We start from the raw sequence: 25,693 nt of genomic DNA, 5'->3' as shown, positions 1-25,693 counted from the left end.
GATTTTGGTGTTCCAAGTCGCTTCGCCTATAGGTATATTTACAGCAACCTTGCACTATCTGGACACCTGTGAGCTCGAGTCCGAGAATTCGGTCTTGTATAATCATGCAATAGCGTTGGACAAAATCTGCGTATATCATCCGCATCTGTTCAGGCTGGGCTTCCAATCAGGCCGAATTTTATACATACTATTGTTGGCGACATCCCTGCTACGGTACAAGGGGAATTTGTCTTTGTGGAGAAAGACGATCCGGCGCTGTAAAGTGCAGGGAAATCCGGATTACAGCATCTTCTCTCGCATGTTGAGAAGCAAGCTAAAGGCGGCTTCCAATCAGCTTCGCCTTAGCTAGCAACGGAGGGCCCTTCTCAGACGACTCGCCCTTAATTAATGACGACGACTTCCTGGATAGAGATGACGGCAATATATAGATGGTGGTGGTTGTGGTGATATTGGGCTCGAACTTTCCTACGATGACCCCTGCTGTCGACGTTCGAGATATGGTCTTCAGAACTTCCATCACAACGAATGCTCATGCATTAACTATATGGTCGAGAATACCAGATCTGATCACAGAAGCAAGAACCGGGCCTGCTCGCAGAAAATACTTTCCTTTGAAGTCTCAACTGTCACTATGGACGAATTTCGAAGCGGACGTTCGACGCTCCACAGCTTCTATCTTTGGCAATCCAATAGACTTTCAACAAAATATTCGCTAAGAGTATTATGTTGTAGGGAATGAAGCTGGGCTTGGTAGCCGCGTCCTTGAGAATGTCCTGCAGGCCCTTGGGCCGGTTCTTGTTGGACAGAATCTGCATGGCTGTGCTAACAGTTGAATGGACGATTTTTGAAGTCTCTAAAATCTTTAAAAAGCACCAGGGTGCCGTCAGATCTATGAGGGTCAGTTATTTACGTGGAAACAACCAACAAAAGAAGAAACCAATGTCTGCTTCAGTGCCTGTGCCTTATCGAAGCGTTAGAATCATACGATCTTTGCCGTTTTGACGGGGAGACGATGGTGGGGTATGCACATTCATGGGCCGAAGTCGAAGTTAGCTTACAGTGCGCAAAGCGCCATTCACAATCTTGTTAGCATAGAAGGAAGATTCGTGATATCAAGATGGCTACCACAATCGAGAAAAAAATTAGCTCCTATCGGCCTGTGAGATAATTGCAGAAGCATAAAAGGATGTTACTTCTCTGCTACGTAAGTGAAGTCCCTCCTTTTTGGAACTGTTTCCTATATAGGTATGCTTACAAAAAGTCCTTCTAGAACTCCAGCACTGGTACAAAAACGGCATATTGCCCAACAACCAAAATGCCGAGCGGATGCTGAAAGTAGATCAGCGTAGCATGAAGGACCTTGAATCAATCCACAGATCCCAGAGGTGGGCAGATATAAAAGAAGGGCCGCAGATGGAGATCCCAGTTCAACTACCATGAGTTAGCTCATCTACTTGGCGGTAGTTGGAGCGCAGATTCTGCCAACAGAGAAGTCAACAGCTTTGTTTATAAAAGCCACCAAATTCTCATCCTCAAGAAGCAAAGGTACACTGCATTGCTCGGTTGTTCTCGCAGACTTGGTCACATACCTGCAACGACACCGTTCCCTGTGTCCTTCCCAGTCACCAATCCTCTTAGCCTTAACGCATTCTTTCTGGTCTGCCTGATTCTGAGTAGTGGACAAGTACTGGGTATGCAAGCCCTTCATGCAGTCAAACCAGAGCTTGTTCAAGTACGGCCGTTTGGTTTGAATTACGGCAGCATCGTAATTCTTACTTGGGCAACTAAGACAATTTATTGCCCAGCTATCGGTGTCAGAGCAGAAGCAAAAAAGCAGCCAAGAACGTAACACACGACTATTTTAAAGCTACATCCTTGATCTGTCACAAAATATATTTATGAGAATTTCTTTTCTTGCTTTTATGGAGAACATAAATATCCGGAAAGGGAATGGTCTATTTTCTTAGGCGAGAGATTCGATCCGGCCAGTATCTTGCAGATAACCCATTGCTTTCTGATCATTTCTTGGATAATTGATGAATTTGACCCATCTGTCATGTTGAAGATTCTGTCTTGTTTACATTTATTTCTTTCTTTCTAGGAAAAGTGACAGACACGCTGAGGGCATTCATGACTCTGATGGAGAAGATAAGTCGTACACAGGGGAGTCAGATGTCATGGCGAGATACCCTCACCAAATTGCACACCGGTAAGATGGCACGAATTAATTAGTCCTTAACATTAAGACTGGATGTTACGCTGATATATGTAGGGATTGCAGAACTCTCTACTCGAGAAACATTGACTGAAGTTCAATAGGCATGATAGTTTTATTGAATATCTAAATAGGGCAAGGTTAGATATTTCGACTCCCAAGGGACCTCTGCAGAGTAGTCTGTGTTCGTTATATACCGAAGATAGGGCGCAGGGCTTGGAAACTAAAGCACTTACAGCTTTTATATCCGGCTACACGCAGTATGGCGCAGGAAATTATGTACACCGCGGACCTGTATTCTTGGTAATGAATACTGAGAAAAGAAAATTAAATTCTTTGAATTTTCTTTTTCTATTTCTTTTTCTGTCCATGTATGTTGTCTATTTATATGCACCTACGTAGGTATGTGCGTAACTCTATGCCGTCTATATATCACCTCTATATGGTATTGTACAATGGAGAAGAACATTATTTCTTAACATACAGCCTTTTCCCTTCCGTTTTCCGCATATTTTCCATGCCCAAGCGGAAATAATGAGGAATATTGGAAATGGATCGAATCTATAGTCTTAATATAGTCCCATCCCGATCGATCCCGCCCCGGAAATGATCCGTAATGACTCTCCCCTTCAGGATCGTCTCCTCCACCACCCCCTCGACGTGCTTCGGCTCGATACGCCCATACCAGATGCCCTTTCCGGCCAGCGGACTCACAGCACCATCCGGACCGGTCAGACCGGGCGGGATATAGATGATCACGTTCCCAGCGTACTTGTGTCCACCGATGTGGCTGACCAGACCGACGTTCGCGTGATTGGGCCCGTCGACTGTGCTTCCGTCCGTCTGCATCGAGGTGTAGCCCTTCTCGCGCAGCACGCGGTGGAACTCGGCCTCCAGGACGGGACCCATGACGCCGCAGCGCATGTCGCGTCCGCCGTGGCTGCAGATCAGGATCGTGGGGGACTGCTGGATATCGACTACGCCGGGGAACTCGGATTGCAGTTCGGGGGAGCGTGTCAGTTCCGTGCGTATCTCCTCGGGGAGGGCGGAGTGCATTTCATGGAGCTTGGTAGGGAGGACGAAGGCGCGGACGAATTTTGCTTGAGCGTGTAGTGGTGCCCCCAGGGAGGGTGTTTCGACGGGGATGGAGGGGAGGAATTTGAAGCTGGGGAAGAGGAAGGCGGAGGCTGTGGAGGGGGAGGACGGGGCGGGGAAAGAGGCGGCGGTGACTAGGACGTTGTTGTATGGCTACGTTTTGCGCGAGTCAGTCCATTGAGCTTGCAAAATAATAGCATTTTCCACTTAGATCTAATAATAATATTTCTAACAGAACTGAATACACGGGTAAACGGTATACATACATCGGCATATCTCCCACGTCTCCCCGTCAGCTTTCTTAGGCCCTTCGACAGCGCTCCCCATGCTTTTCCCTTTCCATCATCCTCGATACGACTCGCCCAGTCACCCTGACCAGTACATATAAGAAGCTGTTGGGTATATGCGGCCATCGTCCCATTGAGCGGCTGTTCGTGGTCGATTTCCAGGCCTTCGGGCATCGGTGGTGTCGGCGCACACGAGCAGCTCGGTTCGGGGCATGTCTGCGTGACGGGGAAAGGCGGAGGGATGTCGAGAGGGCGGTGGGGAGTAGTGCAACGTGAGGAAGATATTGAGAAAGGTCGGATATATCGTGGTCTGCAGGTAGTTTGGCTGTTTCTGGGTAGAAACGCCCAGCAAGAGCTTTGTGGTCTCAACCGCAGGCGCATGATCGCACGACAGAACTTCGAGGTGAAATTACGGCGTCAGGACGTCCAGCTTCTCAATTCCAATAAGGAAAACAATTAACTAATAAATAATGGGGGGATAAGTGCATATGTCCTTTGTAAAGAATGGTGTAGCCTGGAAGTTGTGAGCGAAAGTCGCGATGGAGGAGATGCGGAAGTCGGCCTCGGAGATAACTTTATCAATTATCAATCAGCGTTCGCGAACCCACGGTTGGCTCCCGTTGTCCGCCCACTCGACCTTCATCGTCACGGCTTTTGGGCTTAATCATCATCGCCATCATCGAACAGGATAGGCTGCTCTCATCAGTAAGCAATTCTGCAGACATGACAGATATCTGTATCAACCAGTTTATTTCGAAAGGCCTGATTACTACGTGCTGATTGTCGCCTCTTCCGCACAGAGCAATGCCAGGGAGTTGGTAAGCTAATATACAGAAACCAATGTTGATCTAGGAATTTGGGAATTTGTTATATGCAGTGTGAGTTTAACAGTTGCTCAACAGGCAGAGATACTAACTCTGCTCTCACAACGGTTGACAAAGGCATCTACACGGCCACATTCGTGAAGCAAGAGGAAATTCATGCGATCCCCCTCGTGTCCTGGGATCAGGACTCATCCGCACGGAAAGGCGTGAAATGAAATCTGCTTGCTTCGACGGCTTCGAGCATATGATTCCTCTCAACGAGTCTAATCCTGGTCGATTGAAGTCGCTAATGTGGGGCCACGTGTTGGACAACGCCGGCTCCGTGACAGAAGGACCAGTGATCTGAGAGATCCAGGGTGTTGTAAGGACATGATATCGCTCCTCAACACTAATGGGCCGTCAGGAGGATGTGTGTGAAAAGAACAGCCAGTGGCAGTGCGGGGTATTCTACCTAGCCTGGTACTAGAGCCTAAGGTGCATGATACCCCGGTCTCTGCCTGAAAACACCCAGACCAGCTCGTCATTTCCTGTCTGCCTTGTCATCTGCCGCAATGAAAGTTAAGGCTGATCCTATCTTCCTATATTTCTGTCACGAAAGGAACAGAAAAACTCACATAGTCTTACTCAGTTGATTCCTCCTTTCTGCGAATGCTCCGCGTGACACGCTATCCCGAATCTGCTTCTTCTTTTTGATTATTGAGACCACCCGCTAACGAAGGTACTGGCTGCTCTCAAGATGGCTCAGGCCTTGGAAATAACGGGTAACCTCCGGGACCGCTTTGTCCAAGCGGCGGTTCTCCTTCAAACACTGGGCCCAGTCCACGAAGTGTCTACAGAACTACATACACTGGATCAGGATTTCTCCCAGTACGAAATTGGGGCAGATCACGAAAACTTTTTGAAACAAAGGTTCCTCGACTCCTTTGCTCTGATCTGCGCCACCGAAAAGGATGGTGCCAGAGTCTCTGCAGCATGTCTCGAGGAAGGTTCACCAGAGGGGACCATTATTCGAGTTGCAAGCAATGGCGGGGTGACAGAACATACATTAAGAGAACTTAGGGATCTTGTGGACGTCTTGAATTCTACTATAGCCGATGGTACGCGGCTTTCTGACCTTGCATCTGTGCAGAGTAGACGTGAAGCTGATTATTTCCAGGGTCCCCCGTACGGAACCAGGAATATGAGATACTTTCAAGGATCATCAACTTAGATTATTCCCGGATCCTACATTATCTGAAAAAGATAAAGGCCGAATACAGAGCTCTCAAAGAGCATTTTGCCATAATGGCGCCGAAAGTTGGCATGTCGAACGGCTCATCTTTCCGAAAATCGTTCGACTGGCTGTGGGATCTCCTCCATACCGTGGAAAAGCTTTCACACACTCCAACACAGCAGGAAATCGGGGACTTGCTAAAAACAGCGCGAGCAGGGAGACCATACCTTTCCCAATTCCTGGAGGCTGCCAGTTCTAGTAATCCTCCGCATTCTCCGCGTTGGATTAAAGCTGTCAGGAAATTGGGACGGTATCGGATTGCCTCGCAGGCGATAGCACATTTCGCCATTGCATTTCCTACTCTATTCAATCCAATGATCGTCGAGTCGGTCAAGGCACCGTTGCGTATAGCTTACACCTCAAACCGGGATGCCACACCATTGACCAGCGTCCTAAGGAGGACAATAGGCAGTGGTCGAGAGGACTATCATCGCTCACGCCTTGCTGCTCTCTGGGACACTAGAGATCCGGAGTCTCATTTCCGTCAGTCTTGCTCTATAAACTTGGTGGCTCATGCGGAGATGCAGCTTCTCAACTTCTATGATCACCGTCACTACCGCAGGCCCTCCATACCCTTGATTGGGGTAAGCAAAAAATCATGCTTTCTTTGCAGCAAGTTTGTCAGCATGCATTCTGGGAAATTCATCCTGCCTTATCGCCATTATAAGCTCGACCCGTCTTGGATACCACCCCCAATGCTCGATGACCGCGTCTACAAGCAATGCAAGGACATAGTGACTAAGCTAGTGGGAGAAATGGAAACCGCAGCGAAATATGGTTTAGAATATCGACTAGGTCATAGGGGATCTTTTTTCCCCGCCGACCCGACGGCCACCATGTCTTTGTTCGGACTGACAGGATCAGGACCCAAAGAGAAACTAACTCGGGTACCTTCAGGATCACAGTGGACTGCTGCAACGAACCAAATGATCCTAAGAAACGAAGCCACCCTCTCCCCAAGCCAGGTCATCGAATCCGAATCTCCCCTGCATGTCATCCGAGCGTCCGGATTGGCCACGTCACCAACGACCTCGGACATTAATGGCACTGTGAGAACGGCCTCTCCGGTGCGTTGCCCGGAAGAAGATAACGCGGACCACCTTCTTTCGAAGATGGTCTTCCACTTCAGGAGAAGCGACAATCCCAGCAGACAGGACATCATCCAGATGGACGATATCCTGGACTCTCCGGGCGGAGACCCCTCGTGGGAGAAGATGATCGAGATCCTGAGTGCCGACGGCCACTTTGGGGTGTCCTTTGAGGAGGGTCGCGACTTTCTAATGTTCGACGACCAGGTCAGGGTCTGCAATGAACGGCAGTTCCGTGCCTGTGTCCAGCGCCTGCGCAACTCCAAGGTTTGGAACTCGGATGTTATGGTTGGTAATTTTGACATGCTACGCGCGAAGAACCGTCAGGAACTTTATTCGTTTTGATTTTGAGTCATGCATGAATTTACTAGCTCTTTGATGACCTAAGTTTTGCGGTATCTTTGATGTTAATGAGATGATGATGATATGATACTGGAAAGCAGCCAATGTGAAGCAGATATTACATGACTAGGAAATGAAATATTGATACAAATCGTGAACACATATTGTGTCGAACGTTCATTTTATAAGCATTGGTCTGAGCTACTGGGTGATGTCGGGTGTGATCTCTAACAGAGTTAGTCTTTTTGCTAGTCTTTTTGCGAGCTTCCTGAGTGTCATCCAAACATCGTATAGGGAGGATTATCTTTCCATGCTACGCTATGATCATAGTTAACCACGAATGGTACACTACTTATCAGTATGTACTGTGTAGATCAATAGGTGCCGCCTAGATATGAGGCGGTAAGCCATAAAACGAAATTCACAAGTGCTGCCTGAGCTCACCCAGCTGATAACTACGCAGTATATTACCCACCCACCTGTTGAGTGAGGCTGATGATAACATAGATGTTCTCCACTCACCCGAAGACACAGGGGTTCTTAGCAGCTGCACATAGCCACAGTCTAATGGAATAATAACTTTTCTTTTTCCGTGATCAGTCAGATCGATTAGACCTTCAAGCAAATCAGTGCGAACATGAGTTCAAGAGCAGGGTCTGAAGAACACTGTTTAGTTTGGGTGTCAGCACCCCAATGGAAGTGGTTTTTATGGGAAATGCTTAATGACTTGTTCGGGAGTTCGCTGCTTTAAAATGAGTAAGAAATGCAGACCTACCTCGTAGCAGCTGGAAGGCAAGGCAGTTTGCGCGCGACAGCTGTAACTGCTGGCAGATCATGGCTTACTTTAGCAACCATGGCCCTGTCCATCTCCATCCTGTGACATGCGGGCGCCGGGAACCGGACACAGCCTTGTCGATCTTTCAGTTCTGTCGTCCCCATGAGCTTTCTGTGTTGCTTGGTTTTAAACCCTCCTCGATCGTTTTTGCGCTACAAGATCGTACTGGCCTGACGACGTATTCATAGGCTCGACCAAAGCGTACAGCTGGTTTCTTCACTCTGGAATCTACGTCCGTGTATCCGATCCTTTCTATGCATGCTTGATTGGTTCCCTCCATCGCGCCATTCCGCGATAATGACGACGAGAGGAGCTACTACACTTAGTGCGGATTCAGAGGCAGCGGAACTCCCTCTGATCCCAGGGACAAGCCGAAGTCAGGGCGCGTCTCAGGTGGGTAGACCGGCTGCATACTTGACTAGACGGTGCTACCTAACTTGATTATCAAGTGATAGACCCCACAGTCCCGAGAATGGCTTGGACGAGCGCCAGACTCTGCTCGATGCAGACGAGTTCGCAGCGAAGTATAACTTGGATGATATTCGAGATGTGTTGAAGAAGGGTGCCCTTCTGGCGTGTGATCTAACGAATTTCGAGCGCGTGGAAGGCTTGACCGAAGAGGTAACTGGTCGTCATGAGCAATGAGAAATTTGAAAAGTGGAATCAACCAGGAGTTCTTGGGCCTGTCTTCTCTTACGGCGTAGGGGCACTTCTCTAATGAGCAAGAATCCATTCCCCCCGTTTTTGCTACAGAGCTGACTTTGGATTTCTTTATCGCCCAGCGGGTTGAATCTGTATGTATTGCCCTTCTACGGTAGTATACCCCGAAGTCTGCACGGGGGCTACCTGAATATCCCCAAGGACGAAGTCATGATGATGTTTTTCGAGTAGTAAGTTCCATATCCGTTCTGGAAGACTTTCTCGCCCTGAATACTGAGTATCCCGATAGTGCACCTTACATTGGCAGTTCTCTGGTCGGATGCTGGTGTACAGATACTTTGAATAGGTCGTTGGGTCGTCGTGGGACTGTAATGACCGCCGCAATTTTGACTTTATTGCCCCGATCGCTAGAGCAAGCTCTCGAACCTGGGAACTGCTTTTGGTCGTTTGTCTGCTGCTAGGAATTGGTATTGGAATCGAGGCATGCACTATTCCGATATATTGCGCAGAAATCAGTCCGGCTTTCGTCCGTGGGGCCATGGTATTGACATGGCAATTTGTGTGTTCCCTGTTATAACATAGCCATCCAAGAAACCATAGATGGACGAAATATCGATTTGCTAACTTATTCCATAGATATACATCATTTGGACAAATGTTTGCAATCGTTACCGTATTTTCCCTAGACGTGACCGACGTCTATGCGAAAATATACGGTGGAATGGTTCTTGTTTTGGCAGCTGTTTTCCCACTTTTCATTTGGAGACGTCCTGAATCTCCCCATTGGTATGCTCTCAATGGCCACATGGAAAAGGCCTATCGGTCTTTGTGTCGTCTGCGCGGTACAGAGATACAGGCTGCTCGGGACCTCTACCAGATTTATACCCGGATTAAGTTTGAAAAGCAGGATTTTGGGTACAGCAGCTATATGCACCGCTTCACCCAGCTGTTTACGATCCCCCGAATCAGACGTGCGACAGTCGCCTCAATCATTGCCATGATCTCTGGAACCATGTCTGGTATTTGGAGTATCATCGTCACGTTGGATTCCTTGTTCTTAGCCTATACTGGCCTGCAGACTAATTTCAGGTTGCTTGTGGTACTGGGTTTGCACCCTGTAATCCTCACGGTCACCTTTCTCGCCAGATACGTAATTGATACCTTTGGAAGACGTCGCCTGCTGCTAGCAAGTCTCTCACAGATGGTCTGGCTGCTCGTTGTTACCGGGTTGTGCTTCCGTATAGAGGCCAATTTGAAGAAAGTGATCGCTGTGTCGTTCTTCATTTTTGTCTTTGCAGCGTTTTACGCCATTGGTGCAGGCCCGGTGCCTTTCACCTACTCGGCTGAGATCTTCGCGACATGCCATCGCGGTAGGTATTTTTGCTGACACACACCGACACTTGGAAATTGAATTAATAATGCATAGAGGTCGGCACGGCTCTGGCGGTCTCCGTTTACCACGAATGCCAAGTAGTTTACCGCGGATGCCTGACCAAGCCACTCGTGTCTATCCCGTACAGGCCCATTACTGCAATCCATACTCTTGAGTGTTCGTTCCTTCCTCGTATTTTACTGCTCTCCATGTCCGATTTATGTGCTAATTGGCCTTGGTTCCCCAGAGCCCTCAATATGATTAACTTATCGATGGTGTTTCTCTTCATGAGAGAGACCATACAGTATACGCTGGAGGAAATTCACTCGGTCTTCAGAACATCAACAAGAAGACCATCAATGTCTTGCGTATTTGGGTTGGCGCCTCTTTCCAGCAGCAACCTCGCCTTGTCCTCCTGGTCGAGACCGATTGCATACAGCAATGCCGTTCTTCTATTTCTGCCCTTGATTTCGACAGACGCTCCGCTTCCCAGCAGGAACTCGACTGTTTCGAGTGTGCAACATTTTGTGATTGTCTTATGCAATGTTGTATCACCGTCGGCGTTTTGGGCATTCACGTCGGCACCCCGATCGATCAGTAACTTTGGTTTTTTTTGAGGCTCTTTTGATGCGTTGCGAGATGTAGAGCCGTTTCCGTATGCGGTCGAGTCCTAGCCATTACGTCCGCACCATAGTCAAGTAGGATCTCTAGTGCTTCGGTGGAACCTTGCTTTGCTGCAAGATGAAGCGCCGTGTACCCCTTGCGTGCTTTGTTGGTGTTGGCGCCTAATTCTAGTAGCACTCTTATCCTTTCCACGTCCGTTTTGACGTTACCTATAGCGTTTCATAGTTCTAGAGAGTGAAAGTCCTAGTTCGACTCATCACTAACTACCCAAACGGAGTCTTGGGGCTTACTTGTACCATGTCATCATCAAGTTGATTAGGATGTACTGTATGTATAAAACTCTGTTCGCTTTCATCCAAGTTTCTTTTGCTCCGAGCGAATTCTCCCTCTATCGACATTGAACGCTGGCGAGTCATCCATCCAGTTGAGGACGGCTGTGAAACAGTGGTATCCTCAATAACCCATCTTGACACCAAGCCGACTGACGCTTTTGGTCGGTCTTCAGGCTCAAGCGCTAGGAGGTCTTTGATGAACTGCCTTCCAGAAGCGCCTACATTTTTTGTAATGAGTGATTCCTCGGGAAACTTCGATGGGGACCAGCAGTAGTCATGGAGCGATCCATATGTCGGAAAAGGGGGGCTTTTTGTCAGGATGTAATACAACAGACAGCCCAGGGACCAGATATCGACCGCACTCGTGTAGCTTGAATCCTCTCTGTCATCGTCAAGGAGACCAAAGATCTCCGGTGCGACATACCCCTCCGTTCCGGCTCTGGTCCGCAGCTCAGTTTCGCCATCTAAGACGCGCTTGCTGATTCCAAAATCGACTTAGAAATGAGGTTAATGATATGAACATGTTTCGGTACCTTGGATACTCTTCCCATGGCTCGAAGCTCGGATAGACAGTTTGCAAGGTTCGCAGGCCGGTGGAGTACCTGATTGATCACTCGCGCTTCACTCGAGTTGGTACGTTCCAGATAGACATTTTCCGCGAGAAAACGCACTCTGGTCCAGATCGTCACGATTCTTTGTTTCTGATTCCCCGGCTCGGATCAGATTCGAACGAGACCTGGCAACTTCGGTCCCCCTGAACGGTGACGTCTAGTTTGAAGTGCCGGCGAAAAAATCGTCGTCCATTCTTTCCTCGAGGGCAGACCTTTTGTTCTATCGACTTCTTCAAAATGTCGGTCGCAGTTCCTAGGCAGACTTGTATGTTGATCTATCATCCTCCCCTCAGCTCGCAAAATAGTTCCGCCGCCCGATCATGCAGGCGCCCAATAATAGTGTCAGCGCGTACGTGCGATACAGCCTATCTCGATGCCTATATCTCACATCGATGGGACGCTGGGAAAGCTTGTCTGATTATAATACGCTCATAATTTCATTAACTCCAGGGCGACTTCCTCTTCGTATGGTCCTCATAGAGGGACTTCACACTCTCTGGCAGATATGGCTGTCCCTGCACTAGCTGCTTTAGAAGACTTAATAGTAGATTTGAGAGTGTTTGCTCCTGCCGGAAGTTGCAGTATAGGTATGCAATTCCAACACTCCCGCTATTTCCCAATTTCTGTTGAAGGTAGTCGATAACAATAGATGTAAGGATAGTCTTCCCTGCTCCCGGAATGCCTGGGCAGAAAAGAGTCCTATTCTTATCGCTAACCCACAGCTGGAACTCATCTGTCTCCAGTATCCGCTGCCCTGTTCCGTCTTGGCGTCGATTCAGGATGTCACTTTGTTGAGAACCATAGTCAATCTCTGTGTGCCATGATAAGATCGTCTGATTTTCTTTGGATTGATGCCATTGGTGTTGTTCTTTTCTTCTCTCTTTGACCCCTTTGTATATAGCCGCCCCGAGAACTGCTGTATCGATAGAAACCAATCTGTTCAAAAGCTGACACTGTCGATGAAGGTTTTCCACAGATTCTCGAACGTTCTTGGCGAGGAAAGCTCCTTTAAAACGTTCCCAGCCCAATCGATGCCCTTCGTCCCTCTTCTTCAGCCTGCAGAGCAGATTTTCTAGCTCCCTTCGGCAAATTTCTAGTAGCAATCTAGTATCGGTTATCAGCTGTGCAGCCGATCCCAACTGCGACAATAAAGCAGATTGTCGATTCTGAAAGGCCTCTGCAAAGTCCGGATTGAGAGTGATATTTGTGTTTGTCTCTGATAGGACTGTTTTCAGCGCCTGGAGCTCGGCCATAAAGCTTTTGACATCATGCGGTGCATCTTTCCAGTCCAGCCCGGACTGGACAACCACCTGAGCGATCTGGATTGTGAAACTAATTACGCCAACAATGCTGACTCCGATTCCAAATCCATCAGCCATGGGGTGTCTATCGTCAAATGTGCTACTTTCCAGGCAGATCAGCTGTTATTGACAGTCTTCCGTGGGTAATCACAAGCACCAGGATATGGACTTCAGCTGTTGTTTATGTATCCTTCAGCTTTGCCAGGGATTTTGCGGTGGAGTTGGGCGGCTCGAGGCCCAAGGGGATTGGGCACATATGCACATATGCACACATGCACTCTATTCTGCCCCGCCACATTGACCTCAAACCAAAGCAGGCAACCATTGAATGGTTCCCTGCGAAGGACAGCTGTCGAGCTAGGACGTAGGTCGAGAGGAGACAGAAGACATAATAGGACGTGATAGGTCAGCGGTCGATCTTGGACAGGCGTTGGGATAGGACAGAGGGTCTATATAGTCACAAGGTTGGGAGTCACAAAGGTCAGGCAGGGAAGGCAACCAGGAAGGGACGTCTCTATCTAAAACTAAGGATATTAATAAAAGTGCAATAAAAAAGGCAAAAGAAACGTACAACAGACGGGATTCGCTGGTGGTCACCCACCCAACTACTAACCGCCCGGCGTGTGGCTTAAGTACGGCTGAGCGGACGGGAAGCCCTGTTTTCCACACCCTATGGTCGTACGTGCTGGAAATATTGTTCATATTAAATTTTATGGAGCAGATAAGTAAATGATCTGGTCTATCCCTCCGTATATATAACAATTCGAGAGAGCTGTGTTTGCCCTGCGCTAAACCGCAACGGGACTAGAGCTCCGCGGCGGAGGAGCGACGGGAGATGACTTCAGATTTCTTGCTTGCATATAGAGCGAACATTGCGTCAAACAAACTGCTTCTGGCACCCCACGGTCGCTTCCAATGGCTTTGATTTCTCTCCCGTTCTTAGTTTCCTAGTTGATCGGGCATGATGCGTTACGAGTCACGATGCATCCCGTCTCTCGTTTACGATTACACTCGCTGAGCAGCCTCGCGCAAGCGCGGAGGTGCAGCCGGTACACAGCAGGTGCAAGAGCAGGAATTAATTACGCCTTTTCTCCCAAACTCAATGGTTTCATTCGGTTCGCGGCTACGACTACCCCCCCTCAGAGATTAGATCTCCTCGCGCTGGACAGGAAGTGGCAGAAAATATGGCAGAAGCATGAGTCCTCGCCGTCCGTCCCCGCCGGCGCCAGCGGAGACAAAGATGATGCCGGGAAACCGAAGTCTTACATTCTGTCCATGTTCCCGTACCCGTCGGGGACGCTGCATATGGGCCATCTGCGGGTGTATACGATATCGGATGTGCTGGCGCGGTTTTATCGCATGCGCGGTCGCGATGTTCTGCACCCGATGGGGTGGGATGCCTTCGGTCTGCCGGCGGAGAATGCGGCGATTGAGCGCGGTATAGATCCCGCGGAGTGGACGACGGATAATATTGCCAGGATGAAGGAGCAGCTGAGGAGTATAGGGACTGCGTTCGATTGGGATAGGGTAGGTGATTGTCGGGTCGATTGATCGTTCCTGGTTGCATGATCACAATGGAGGGGCCGAAGCTGATGCGCATTCGTTCTCTCTCAGGAAATCATGACCTGCTCCCCCGAATTCTACAAACATACGCAGCGGATTTTCCTCATGCTCTACGAGAAGGGTCTTGCGTACCAAGCAGAAGCCCTGGTGAACTACGACCCGGTGGATAAAACGGTCCTTGCGAATGAGCAGGTGCGGTTGACTTCCGAAAACCGGAATGGAGACGGACACTGATTCCAGGCGCAGGTCGACGCGAATGGTTTCTCGTGGCGTTCCGGTGCCAAGGTCGAGCAGGTGAAGCTGAAGCAGTGGTTTTTCCGCATCACTGCCTTCAAGGAGGCGCTGCTGAAAGACCTCGACTCTCTCGCGGGCGGCTGGCCCGAGCGCGTGCTGTCTATGCAGAGGCATTGGCTGGGAAGATCGAAAGGAGCGAAGATCAAATTCCCCGTTGCCATTGATGGGCATGAGAAGTCGAAACTGGATGTCGAAGTGTTCACCACGCGGCCGGATACGCTCTACGGAGTCGAGTATATCGCCTTGTCCCTAGACCATCCAGTTGTGGTCAAAGCTGCAGAGAGAGATTCGGTCCTGCGCAAGTTCCTGGACAAGGCTTCCTCCCTCCCACCGGATTCGAAGGCTGGTTATAAATTGAAGGATGTCAGTGCCTCCCATCCACTACAGGTCGTCGACAAGGAAACGCCCGATCTCTCGAGGAAACTTCCCGTTTTTGCTGCCCCCTATGTGCTCAGCGGTTACGGAGAAGGTGCTGTCATGGGTGTACCGGGTCATGACACAAGAGACCTGGCCTTCTTCCGAGAGAACGTCAACCCCGAGTTTATCTCCGTGGTCGTTGAGCCGAAGTCTACTATTGGGACTGACAAGGAGGACAGCGCCACTGTCATACCTGCTGAGGACGCTAAGGCGTTTACAGAGAAAGGTTTCCTTACCGCTAAGTGCTGGAAGTATAAAGGCCTCCGTTCCAACGAGGCGGCCAAGCAAATCGTCACAGATCTCAAGCAGATCGGCCGCGGTGAGTTCGCGGAGAGCTGGCGGTTGCGAGACTGGCTGATCAGCAGACAACGGCACTGGGGTACCCCTATCCCAATCATCCACTGTGGGAGCTGTGGTCCGGTCCCTGTTCCTAAGGATCAGCTTCCGGTCAAGCTACCGAAGATCGAAGGTGACTGGCTCAAAGGCAAAAAGGGCAATCCCCTTGAGTCTGCCGAGGAATGGCTTCATACCGAGTGTCCCAGCTGTGGAGGGCCTGCGAAGCGAGATACAGACACCATGGATACCTTTGTCGACTCGTCCTGGTATTATCTGAGATACCCTGATGCAAAGAACGAGGAGTTACCATTTTCGCCCTCGTCAGTTCGCCCTGTTGATATCTACATCGGCGGTGTGGAACACGCCATCCTGCACCTCCTATATTCCCGCTTCATCTACAAATTCCTCGCTCAGTCAGAGCTGTTCCCAGAACTTGCCCATTCTGGCGCTCTTGCAGGGCCCCCGGAGCCATTCAAGACCCTCCTCACGCAGGGCATGGTGCACGGGAAGACATTTACGGAGCCTTCAACAGGTCGATTCCTGCACCCGGATGAGGTCGACCTGTCAAACCCGGAGAAACCGCTCATCAAGGGCACCCAGATCACGCCCAACGTCTCCTTCGAGAAGATGTCCAAGAGCAAGCACAACGGCGTCGACCCGACGACGTGCGTCCTGAAGTACGGCGCGGACGCGACCCGTGCGCATGTGCTCTTCTCCGCCCCCGTCAGCGAGGTGCTGGAATGGGACGAGACCAAAATCGTCGGCATCGAGCGGTGGTTTGTCCGACTGTGGAAACTCATCCTCGACGCCCGTGAAGCGCTCTCCAAGGCATCGTTCACCCTGTCCGAGAACGACCTGAAATCCGAACACGCGGTCGCCGTCCCCTCCACCGCCCTCCAGCAGCTGTCCGACGCCGACGCCGACGGTCTGCTTGCCGCCCACAGGACCATCACCTCCGTCACCAACTGCATCGAGAAGAACCCCTACGGCCTAAACACCGTCATCTCGGACCTCACCAAGTTGACCAACGCCCTCTCGTCATCGACCCCGACCTCCCCGAACGTCCTCTACCTCTCCGTCTCGACCCTCCTCCGCCTCCTCGCCCCCATCGCACCGGCCCTGGCCTCTGAGAGCTGGGAAGTCCTCCACGCCCCATTACTCCTCCGCGACACCTCTGAATCCGAAACTCAACCATCACTACCATCCATCTTCACCGCCCCCTGGCCCTCTCCCCTCCTCGACGAGGCCCAATCCGAGGCCCTCTCCTCCCGCGGCGGTCAAACCGTCGCCGTCCAGATCAACGGAAAGCTTCGATTCACGGTCACCATACCGCGCTTCGCTGCGTCCACCACCACCAACACCTCTACCACCTGTGGCACGGCAACAGTGACTCCGTCAACGACGTCCGAGACGACGATCCGTCGCGCGGAGCAGGACACGGCGGCAGAGGAGCAGGACTGGATCGTGTCGCGGATCCTGGAGACGGATGAGGGACGGTTGTGGTTAAGGGAGAAGAATGATTGGGAGAAGAGGAGGAGGGTGGTTGTTGTGAGGGGGGGGAGGGTTGTGAATGTTGTTTTCTAACCCTCCTAAACTAGACTAACAACTTAGTTTGACTTGACTTGGGTTTGGATTCACTGTTCTGAGCCCATGATGTTTTTTTGTTCTTCTAGCATATGTATGATATAACTAACCCGACTATCTATCCACTAAGTTACCCTGCTCCTGTCCTGTTTAGCGCTGTGCTGTACTGTCTGTCGTACTAGCCATCTATCCTATCTAGACCTATGTATATATAGAGAATGAGTGGGACGAATGTACGAGATACTCATTGTACACGGTACTTCAGAGAAGCCTAGCTAGATTCGGTCAGGTATCCGACACCGCGCGCGGCGGTCGCCCATGCTAAGTTTATGGGTCTAACTAAGAATGCGTCTCCTAAGACAAACCGCTTAACATAGCGACTACCACTCCGACTTGCACGCGTAGTGTGATTTCTTCTTGCGCTGTGTGCTTTGTTTTATTCGAGATCAGATTTCTTGGATCCCCGTCGGATAAGATCGGATCGGATCAAAATGGATCAACTCAGATCAGATAAGGCTCATATTCGGATCGGGTGAAATCAAGACCGAAATCAAAACAGGGATAAAAGAAAGATGGAAAGAAAGAATTTGAAGAGACAAAAAATTTAATGATAGAAGGCGTGCTTGCTGCTCAACGGCATACATACGAGCAAGCGTAAAAAAGGGAACCTGAAAGGGACAGACAAGAAGGGGGCAAAAATGAAAGGACAACGCGGAAAACCGAAGGAAAATCAAATCGAGGAATGGAAGGGAGATATCGAAAAAGAAATATCAAAGTGCCACCCATTGATGTGATTGTACGTGTACAGTACAGTACAGTGCAAGTATAGGTGATGTCTCTCTCGGTCGGAAAACGATCCACCGGCATCGGGTCGAAGGCGTTTTCCAACTGGCATATCTCTGAATAAGCCTAGAGAGATGGTAAATAGATGGATAGATAGATATTCAAAAGCAGGAAAAAAGAACAGCGTAAGATATTTCAAATAAAAGAGCGTAAGGCATAGCGCATAATCATACACATACACGTCAACCAGAGACGTACACACGTTCGTACATACACGGGACGTAGGAAGGCTTCTGTCAGATAGACGAAGACGACGGTGAAAAGAAAGGGTAGGTGAAGGAAGAAAACGCTGCATCAAGTAGTGAGATCTTCCCAGGCGATCAGAGGGCCTATTAAACGGAGCCCTTGGCCCCAATCTGCACGGCTCCTTGTCAATAAAAACTGGCAAAGGTGGTAACAGTAATCCCCTAGACCGGTGACGTAGTAAGACCATAATATGGCTAGCTGGCAGAGTATAGGTCACAGAAGATGGTTGTGCAATGACGCAGAGCCCCCAAGACCCTGCCTGCGCTGGTAACGCTCCGGTCAGACAAAAAGTGTGGGGTACGAAGAAACACAAAGTACTCTAACTTTGTACAAGAGAAACGTAAATGTAATCAGCCGTGTGAGCATAAGCAGGCATAGAAACCGGAATAGAAAGCTATCCACTCATGTCCACTCATCGCCAGGTCGATACGTCTTCTTGGGCAGCATCGTAAGAGAATCAGGAAGCGGCCAGAAATCCTCCTTCGGCGACGTCTCCTGCGATCGCACTTCTGGTAGCGTCTGTAGAGCGGTGTCTCTATTCCTGCTCGACAAGGGTGGAGGGGGCGGGAGATCCTTCATCATCATAGATCGGGTAATCGCTTTCTTAAGCGCTCTGCTACCGGCTTTCCACGTTGTAGTACTGTCTGACTGATTAGGAGCCTTTGTATCGGTGGTGGACTCTTTATCAAGAGCATTTTTCTGAGGAGCGCTGTCTTGTATTGAGGAGCCTCTTTCGAATACTCTGGGAGAATCTGATGTGGCAGGATTATCCCGCGACGGCATAGGAACGTTGCTGCTAACTGTTTGCCTGTAGGGACTGTTCGGCCGGCTGCCAGTGGGAGACGGTTGCATGAGGAACGGGTTCTGCAGAGGCATTCCCACATTGCTCAGTCGCAGGCCAATTTGCACAGTGGCACTGCTGATGCCCGAAGAGTGACGCTGGTGTAGTCGTGCGAAAGGTGCTTTTGGCGGGAGCAGGAAGTTCTCGTCACCAGTATCGTATATGCTCGACGGGGCCCTTCTCATCTGTCGAGCGCTTTCCCTCGTCGGAAACAGTGAATAATTCGATTTCTTTCTAGAATGCCTGGCGGTGGCATTCTGTGGCTTCTGCACAGGGGAAGGTGGCAGGGACTTGTACGCATCTCCCTTATCCGTTGTATTGAGAGGTTTATTGGACTCCGCACTCCCTCTAGAAGAAGCTTCAATATCGACGTAGTAACCCTTCTCGCTGAGACCTGCGACTAGCCCGACGGCGCTGTGGTCTCTCTCCAGACAAATCGGGGTGGTGATATGCTGCCCAATGTCAAGACCGTTCGAGCCGAAGAATTTCCAGCGTTGGTTCCTCCGCCACAAAGCGTTGACAGGGCGAATGGCCATATTGTCCGCGTTTGAACGAAGCAAGAGATGTAGGAAGCAGTACATGAAGCCGAACAGATTTAACGAAATCGTAGCCATCATCGAAGTCACCCCAGCATGACGAGAAAATGTGACTTTTGCCCAGAAAGGAATGATGAATGTCTAGCAGCTATCAGCACGAGCGATTTCGATCATGGTGACTGTACTCACGAAAAGGGCCGTGCCGACAGCAAGATAGTAGACTACCCTGCTGGCGGCGATCCTGTCCTCGCGATCAAGTTTGACCGTACGAAGGAGCTGCACGACCAATATCGTCCCGATCGCAATGTAAGAGATGATCAGGATAAGATTTATCGCAAATGCAACATCCGACCATGGTGCAGCGAATAGCAGCAGACTTCCCAGACATTTGTCCCTCCTCGCTTTCCGGACTGTGGATGGAATCCATGTGAAGAGCAGCATGATAAGGACAATTGCCAGACATATATATGTATTCCACCTCCCCCTGGCTGCGAATCGGTTCTTCTGAAGGCTCCGGTAGGCTGTCTCAGAACTGAAAATCAAGAGGACATATCCGACAATCCAGACAGCTTGTGCAGTCAGCGTTATGCAAGCCTTCACTTTGTGCGAGACGGAACTCACATGGAAAAACCACTTGATCAATTGATCTGCAACCGCCAATCCATATGCCCTTTAGTCCAGCCCCCTGAACCCCGAGGAATATTATGCCTTGTATTATAATGGCTGTGCATAGAGCCAAAGGAACCACGTCTGCCGGATGGATCGTACGTAGGAATTCGTATCTCCTGCTGAAACAGTTACTCATGATGTTCTTCTTTCCAGGGGTCTAACATGCGGGGTTCTACATACTCTGACTTCAACAGAGGACTCCTTTTCGACACTTTCCACGCATCATAAAAGATACTGGCGATCACGAGTGCCGCGGCGGCCACGTTGAACGCCACAAGCAGCAGCGTGGATGTTCTATTCTGGATATTATTCTCGAGGATCAACTTGAGGATGAGATTCTGCGTCCGTTCAAACCTCGGCTCTGTCTCGTTTGAGTGGCGACTCCCATCGGCTCTGGCTGCCAGCGTAAACAGTAAGCCATCCATGATCTTGCCGTTGGCAGAGGAGTGGCTAAAGCGAGTGACACGGTAGCATCTGTTAAGCTCGCTGTCTCATTAAGTTCCTGAAAGTAAATCGGCAACTGGAGATACAGTTCAGCCGTGGAGAAGGTAAAAAGAAGCACTGTCCAACAGTCTACAAAAGAAGGGGAAAGGCAACGACAAAACGCTGGTGTAAGAAAGACTGCCAGAGTCTTGACAACGAGACAACCCAGACCCGCTGGACTGTTGTGTGTCAAAGCCCCCGAGGGCCAAAGAAGAGAAGGAAAATTAAGCGCCTGGCTAAGAAGGAAAGCAAGAGAAAGGAAGACGCATGAAGGGACATGCGAATGGAGGAACGGGGTAGGCTGGGCGGTACATGAAGTATACGACGAAAGACTTCCACCAGGCGAAAGAAGGAAGGGCCAGTCTCCAGACCTCACGGCGTCGTAAGCCCTGGCCAGCAAGCGCCTCGCTCTGACCGGAAGCGGGATGTGTGGCTGTCTGTGAACAGTAACCTGGTCAGGTACATAGTCTTTTAGTCAAGTCGGGATGAATCCGCACTGCCATCACGGTTGGCCGAGTCTCGGCGAGACGTTCCCTATGCGCCAACGGTTTCAGCAGGCTCCCAGCCGATGCTCAAAACAAAAAGAATGATCAAGAAAACGAAGAGATCCCAGCAACGGGATGGACAAGAAGCAATCCGATACAAAGAACATGAGACTGTTAGTCAAGAGAAATCTAGCAGCTCTCCAGAAGTGGAAATCGGTTCCCATCTCTCTGTAGCAGTCATTCCTGAACTGGGAACGCGGCTGCACCGGATTGACAAATCCTCAAGCGGAGCAAAAAGAGTATCGAATCTGTGAAAAAAGAGAAAAAAACACGGACCATGGAAAACCCTGGTCCATGCTCGATGTGCCAAAAAACATCGCGATTCGCAGGATGGGAGAGGTAGAGTGAGAGGTCTGACACTTGGGATGGAGCGAAGTTGGCATCGTGAAACCCGCCTAGTCGGACCATGACCCGCGTCTCTCCGCCCGCACTGCTCTGTGGCGCTGGCCAGTACCTACCCCGTACCTATAACGACTGCGATTATAATGCACATCCCTCCTGGAGGCGAGAAAGAGAGATGGTCCAGTTTCATGTGGTCCAGGCCGATTCCGACACGAGGTTGAGTACGTCGGGCTGGTGTTGCGAGTGGGGCATCTGTGCGGAGACCACGTGCTCGGGGACGAGGTAGACCAGGTGCTGTGCAACAGACATGTACCGCTGGACAGTGGACGGAGGAAAGTAGATCATATTATTTAAATTATTGAATCTAAGTTTTTGGATGCTGATAAATAAGAGAGGGAAATTAGACATTGCATATAGATGCAGAAAGGTGTTGGTGTTGGAGAATGCCAGCTGGGTGGACTATATAAGTATTGGACATACAGCACAACTATATATTGCACCACCTTTCCTCTCTATTTCTCATACCTGCCTCTTATCCATACTCACATCGCTCTTAAAGATTTTTATTTACTAATGACAGTTATCCAGATATACTGTACATAGAAATATAGAGGGAGTCTTCTCAACATCGAGTCTCGGGTCAAGTTACAAAAGAGCAACCGCAATCGATGGCGAATGATAGATATACCTGAAATTTGAACATTACCTACAGTGCGCCATCCTGCTATGTATATAACCGTGCTGTCTAATGAAATTAGACTGTTACTGTTCAAGAAACAAGACGAATTAAGGGCTGTTCTTCCTATCTAGTCGTTTCATGGGTCTAGTATGGATGGGATGGACTACCTGAAACACAACTGGCTACATGGGGTAACGGACTACATACAAAGTCTGGAAAGGAATCAAACCCCATTCAAACCTAGAATAAAATCACTGTGAGGTTGATGGATTCGTATCTATGCTTCATCATCATCATTTCGAGCATTCTTGTCTATCTATGTCTGTTCCTTGTGTCACAGTTGCAGAGTCGAAGACTTGAGCGTTTCTACATATACAGTACCGCACACTTCGAGCACATCCGCGGAGAAGTATGGGACTGTTATCTTTGATAAACGTCGGCTACTTTCAAACTATCGGAATCACACACTTGCCGAGTTCGCGAGCTGTCGAGGATGATGAAGGAAAAACTAGAAAGATCCGATGTATTGAGAGCAGCAAGAACAGCAAACGGGCCGATGTCGTTCTTCAGATCCATAACATCACGCCACGCAGTCTGAATTGAAACGGCAAGGTAGCGAGAAAGGCCGACCGCTTTTCCTGCAAGGCGACTCGTTAGCAGAAGTACCGCCACAAGCGTGAAACAATCCGTTGACTCCCATCGTCGCGATCTGCAGGGAAAAAATGTGTTGGCAAGTTCCTTCGGCGGGAAATTCGCATTCTCGAGGTTGGGGACGAGGAAGTGTCAACTGATCGATATCGGAAATGTTGGCACGGCATACCCATGTGACAAGGTGCAGTAATCGCGTAGATCCGTTCAGTTCTGCTAGACAGGAAGACGTACGTTGTTGGCGCCGTTGAGATACCAGAAGAGATTCTAGAGCTGTCGTAAAAAAAAACCCCGTGTTTCCTAAAATCCAATACGTGGGATATCAAACAACACAGACGATCTGCATTGACAACACAGAGGATCTCCAATGCAGAATTCCTCAAACCCACTATTCTCAGCGATGGCAAAGGCGGAGATCATGAAACAGCAACGACAGGGATTGCCCGCAACAGCGGATAGGACTGCTTGCTGTATCTCTATTCTTTCTCTTGGAAAACAGACAGGCAGATACTCACCGACTGCGACTATCCCGCCTCAACAGGCTCTGCCTTGCAGCTCCGCGCATCGCATGGTGTTTATTCAAACCTGTTTCTGGTGTAAGTAGGGTGGAACAAACAAGGAAGACCCTTGAGATAGCAGTGCGCAATCAAGCTGGAAACGCTGTAGAACAGGTATCTCTTCATCGTGCTTTGTCACATCGTCCCTTCTAGATGCTGCGTGGGATCATCTTGTCGATGCAGGAACCTTGCGGAATCTCCATACAGTTCCTTATCTCGTAGACACCCGAGAAATCCTCGCGAAATGCCTCAAGATGGATCGGTCTCTGGACCTTGTTGGATGGTTGAGCAGTATCTACACCGTAGAGGCCACGTTGTCAGTTGCCAGCACTGAGCGACACGCGTTAGCATGATATCACGATTCCTAGCTCAGAGCTCCAGCATCCACCGCGAATTTGTCTCATCTCTGCGCGCCACAAGGGTCCCGAGAGATCTCCTGGTAGGACCGAGACGAAGTGTGGACTCATGTATTGCATCCGGGAAGTTCCTGGAGGTGGTAGGAAGCTCAGGAGGAGGGGAGGTGATGTAGGAGGAGCAGGTCGCCGCACTCGGCGCAAGCGTTCCGAGCGGGTGCTGGCGCTGGAACCTGGGATTATCCGCGCCGGAAGATGGGGGATGAGCCGGATTTGGCTTTGCGGGACGGCTCACTCGGTTTATTTTTGGAGTAAGGGAGCTTTCCCCTCGCGACGGGCCGGGGTCGTGTGAGGCGCCCGGCGGAGTCGGGACACCTCTCTCCGGTCCCTCCCCCTCAGAGGGTACCCGGGCGGTGAGCCGGTTTCGGCGAGGTCCGGCCTCGGTCGAAACCTGGTAGAAGCTCGGGGACCACCCGGAACCCCTGGAAAAGGAAATCGTGATGCAAAAGACACAGGGTGATCTGGTCATACATGCCCGTCTGTCAGCGGCGAGAGACGATGAGGCTGGTTTGCAGCCCCCTCCAGAGCGTGTGGCTGCTCTGCAGACCTCCGATACGCCAAGCGCCTACAGTAGGTAGTCTAGTCGTATTCTACGCAGTTAGCGCCTAAGCCCGCAGAGGTCGCAACGCTGCGGCTACGGTGACCCCTCATTATGTCAGCACTCCGACCCCTCACGGGCGGGCCCAGCCTGATGCCCTGATCAGGCATCGCGCGAGGAGAACGCTGAGGAGAAGTCACGTGTGGCCGGACTCCCGAGAAAACGACGAGGAGGTCGAAGGTGCAGCTTAACGGCAGCGGGAGTCGCAGGATATTCGGTCAGAGATGCTACGAGTTGCGCTGGCCAAGTATCGCGGCTCAGAAATGGTGATGGCGAGGTTGTATCTGGCGTGCAGGAGCTCTGCGTGCTGCGCGGCGGACAACGGAGATCGTTCTGCAAGCTACCCCTCCGCCGCCCTCAGTAATTGGAGCAGCTCCCCTGCCCAACCCCGCATGCAGCATCGCAGACTGTCCTTCTGGCCTGTCAAACGGCCCTCCGGCCACCACTCAACGCTCCCAACGCCCGACAGTAAAAGATCGCACGGACGGAAGGGACAGGGAGGAAACAGATGCTGCGCTCGTGATGGTTGAATTCTATCCTCTCGACCAGGCCTGCACGGCGCTCGAAACAGCACCTCGACCGCCGTGCGGAGAGCTCGTATGGTGACAGCAACGAGTCGTCTCTGACGTCTGCATCCAGCTCGGAGGTGGGGCAGTGGATAACACGGACGCTGCGGACATCCATCGGCCAGAGGATGCCGTCCAGCGTGGCCGAAGGCCAGCGAGGATGGAGTCGAGGGTGACGACCTCGTGGTCGAACTGCCTTGCCCAAGGCCCGCGGGATAAGTATATATATCCCGGACCAGCCTGTTCCAAGCGCTGTTTTCTCCTCCTCATCAACAATATCCTCTCCCAGTCTCTAACGAGAAACATCACTTTACGATCTATCACTTTGGTATGCAACTAGCCCCTGATCTTCATTCCCACCTCTGGCCCTCACCGGCCTTGCTTCGTCCTGCTGCGCGCTGCTTCCGGCAGCTCACGGCCTGGCGAGCTCTGGCCGGTCTCCACCCCCGCTCCGCACGGCCAGTCGCTTTCTCCCCATGCGTTCTATCCTTTCCTATGCTTCCTGTCGCTCCATGCTGACGACAATGGAGTATCATTCCTGTGCTGACCCATCCGGACCCAGGTACTCGTACCTCTCCTGTTTCCACTCCGAATACATATTTAAGGGTTCGTCCTCCCCCCAGCTGCTGCTGTGAATCATCCCAACTCACTTCTCTCTTGTATAGTTCTTTAAC

The 25,693-nt window shown here is 50.4% G+C and overlaps 7 protein-coding genes across 7 annotated transcripts; 4 read left to right on the top strand and 3 right to left on the bottom strand.

Moving 5' to 3' along the window:
- Positions 1-2,776: 2,776 nt before the first annotated feature.
- On the bottom strand, positions 2,777-3,771 carry VTN00DRAFT_8681 (uncharacterized protein; the record flags this gene model as incomplete). The annotated part of the gene is made up of 2 exons (XM_069435557.1): positions 2,777-3,463; positions 3,577-3,771. The coding sequence occupies 2 exons, from the start codon at positions 3,769-3,771 to the stop codon at positions 2,777-2,779; spliced, it is 882 nt and encodes a 293-aa protein (XP_069285491.1).
- A 1,386-nt stretch (positions 3,772-5,157) lies between these two features.
- VTN00DRAFT_8680 (uncharacterized protein) lies at positions 5,158-7,127 on the top strand (the record flags this gene model as incomplete). The annotated part of the gene is made up of 3 exons (XM_069435556.1): positions 5,158-5,518; positions 5,578-6,278; positions 6,600-7,127. 3 exons carry the CDS (start codon positions 5,158-5,160, stop codon positions 7,125-7,127), a joined length of 1,590 nt encoding a protein of 529 aa, XP_069285490.1.
- A 1,129-nt stretch (positions 7,128-8,256) lies between these two features.
- On the top strand, positions 8,257-8,604 carry VTN00DRAFT_8679 (uncharacterized protein; the record flags this gene model as incomplete). Its single annotated transcript, XM_069435554.1, has 2 exons — positions 8,257-8,352; positions 8,431-8,604. The coding sequence occupies 2 exons, from the start codon at positions 8,257-8,259 to the stop codon at positions 8,602-8,604; spliced, it is 270 nt and encodes an 89-aa protein (XP_069285489.1).
- A 5,236-nt stretch (positions 8,605-13,840) lies between these two features.
- Positions 13,841-17,053, top strand: VTN00DRAFT_8678 (uncharacterized protein; the record flags this gene model as incomplete). The annotated part of the gene is made up of 3 exons (XM_069435553.1): positions 13,841-14,386; positions 14,474-14,614; positions 14,669-17,053. The coding sequence occupies 3 exons, from the start codon at positions 13,841-13,843 to the stop codon at positions 17,051-17,053; spliced, it is 3,072 nt and encodes a 1,023-aa protein (XP_069285488.1).
- A 1,491-nt stretch (positions 17,054-18,544) lies between these two features.
- Positions 18,545-20,613, bottom strand: VTN00DRAFT_8677 (uncharacterized protein; the record flags this gene model as incomplete). The annotated part of the gene is made up of 3 exons (XM_069435552.1): positions 18,545-19,660; positions 19,709-20,088; positions 20,424-20,613. 3 exons carry the CDS (start codon positions 20,611-20,613, stop codon positions 18,545-18,547), a joined length of 1,686 nt encoding a protein of 561 aa, XP_069285487.1.
- Positions 20,614-23,811: 3,198 nt separating this feature from the next.
- Positions 23,812-24,324, bottom strand: VTN00DRAFT_8676 (uncharacterized protein; the record flags this gene model as incomplete). Its single annotated transcript, XM_069435551.1, has 1 exon — positions 23,812-24,324. One exon carries the CDS (start codon positions 24,322-24,324, stop codon positions 23,812-23,814), a length of 513 nt encoding a protein of 170 aa, XP_069285486.1.
- Positions 24,325-25,179: 855 nt separating this feature from the next.
- Positions 25,180-25,692, top strand: VTN00DRAFT_8675 (uncharacterized protein; the record flags this gene model as incomplete). The annotated part of the gene is made up of 3 exons (XM_069435550.1): positions 25,180-25,347; positions 25,550-25,625; positions 25,685-25,692. 3 exons carry the CDS (start codon positions 25,180-25,182, stop codon positions 25,690-25,692), a joined length of 252 nt encoding a protein of 83 aa, XP_069285485.1.
- Between the last annotated feature and the right edge of the window lies 1 nt (position 25,693).

This window comes from Thermoascus crustaceus, assembly GCF_041956765.1.
Source record: "Thermoascus crustaceus strain CBS 181.67 unplaced genomic scaffold VTN00scaffold_6, whole genome shotgun sequence".
NCBI classification, from domain to species: domain Eukaryota; kingdom Fungi; phylum Ascomycota; class Eurotiomycetes; order Eurotiales; family Thermoascaceae; genus Thermoascus; species Thermoascus crustaceus.
This window is presented reverse-complemented; position numbering and strand designations above follow the sequence as displayed.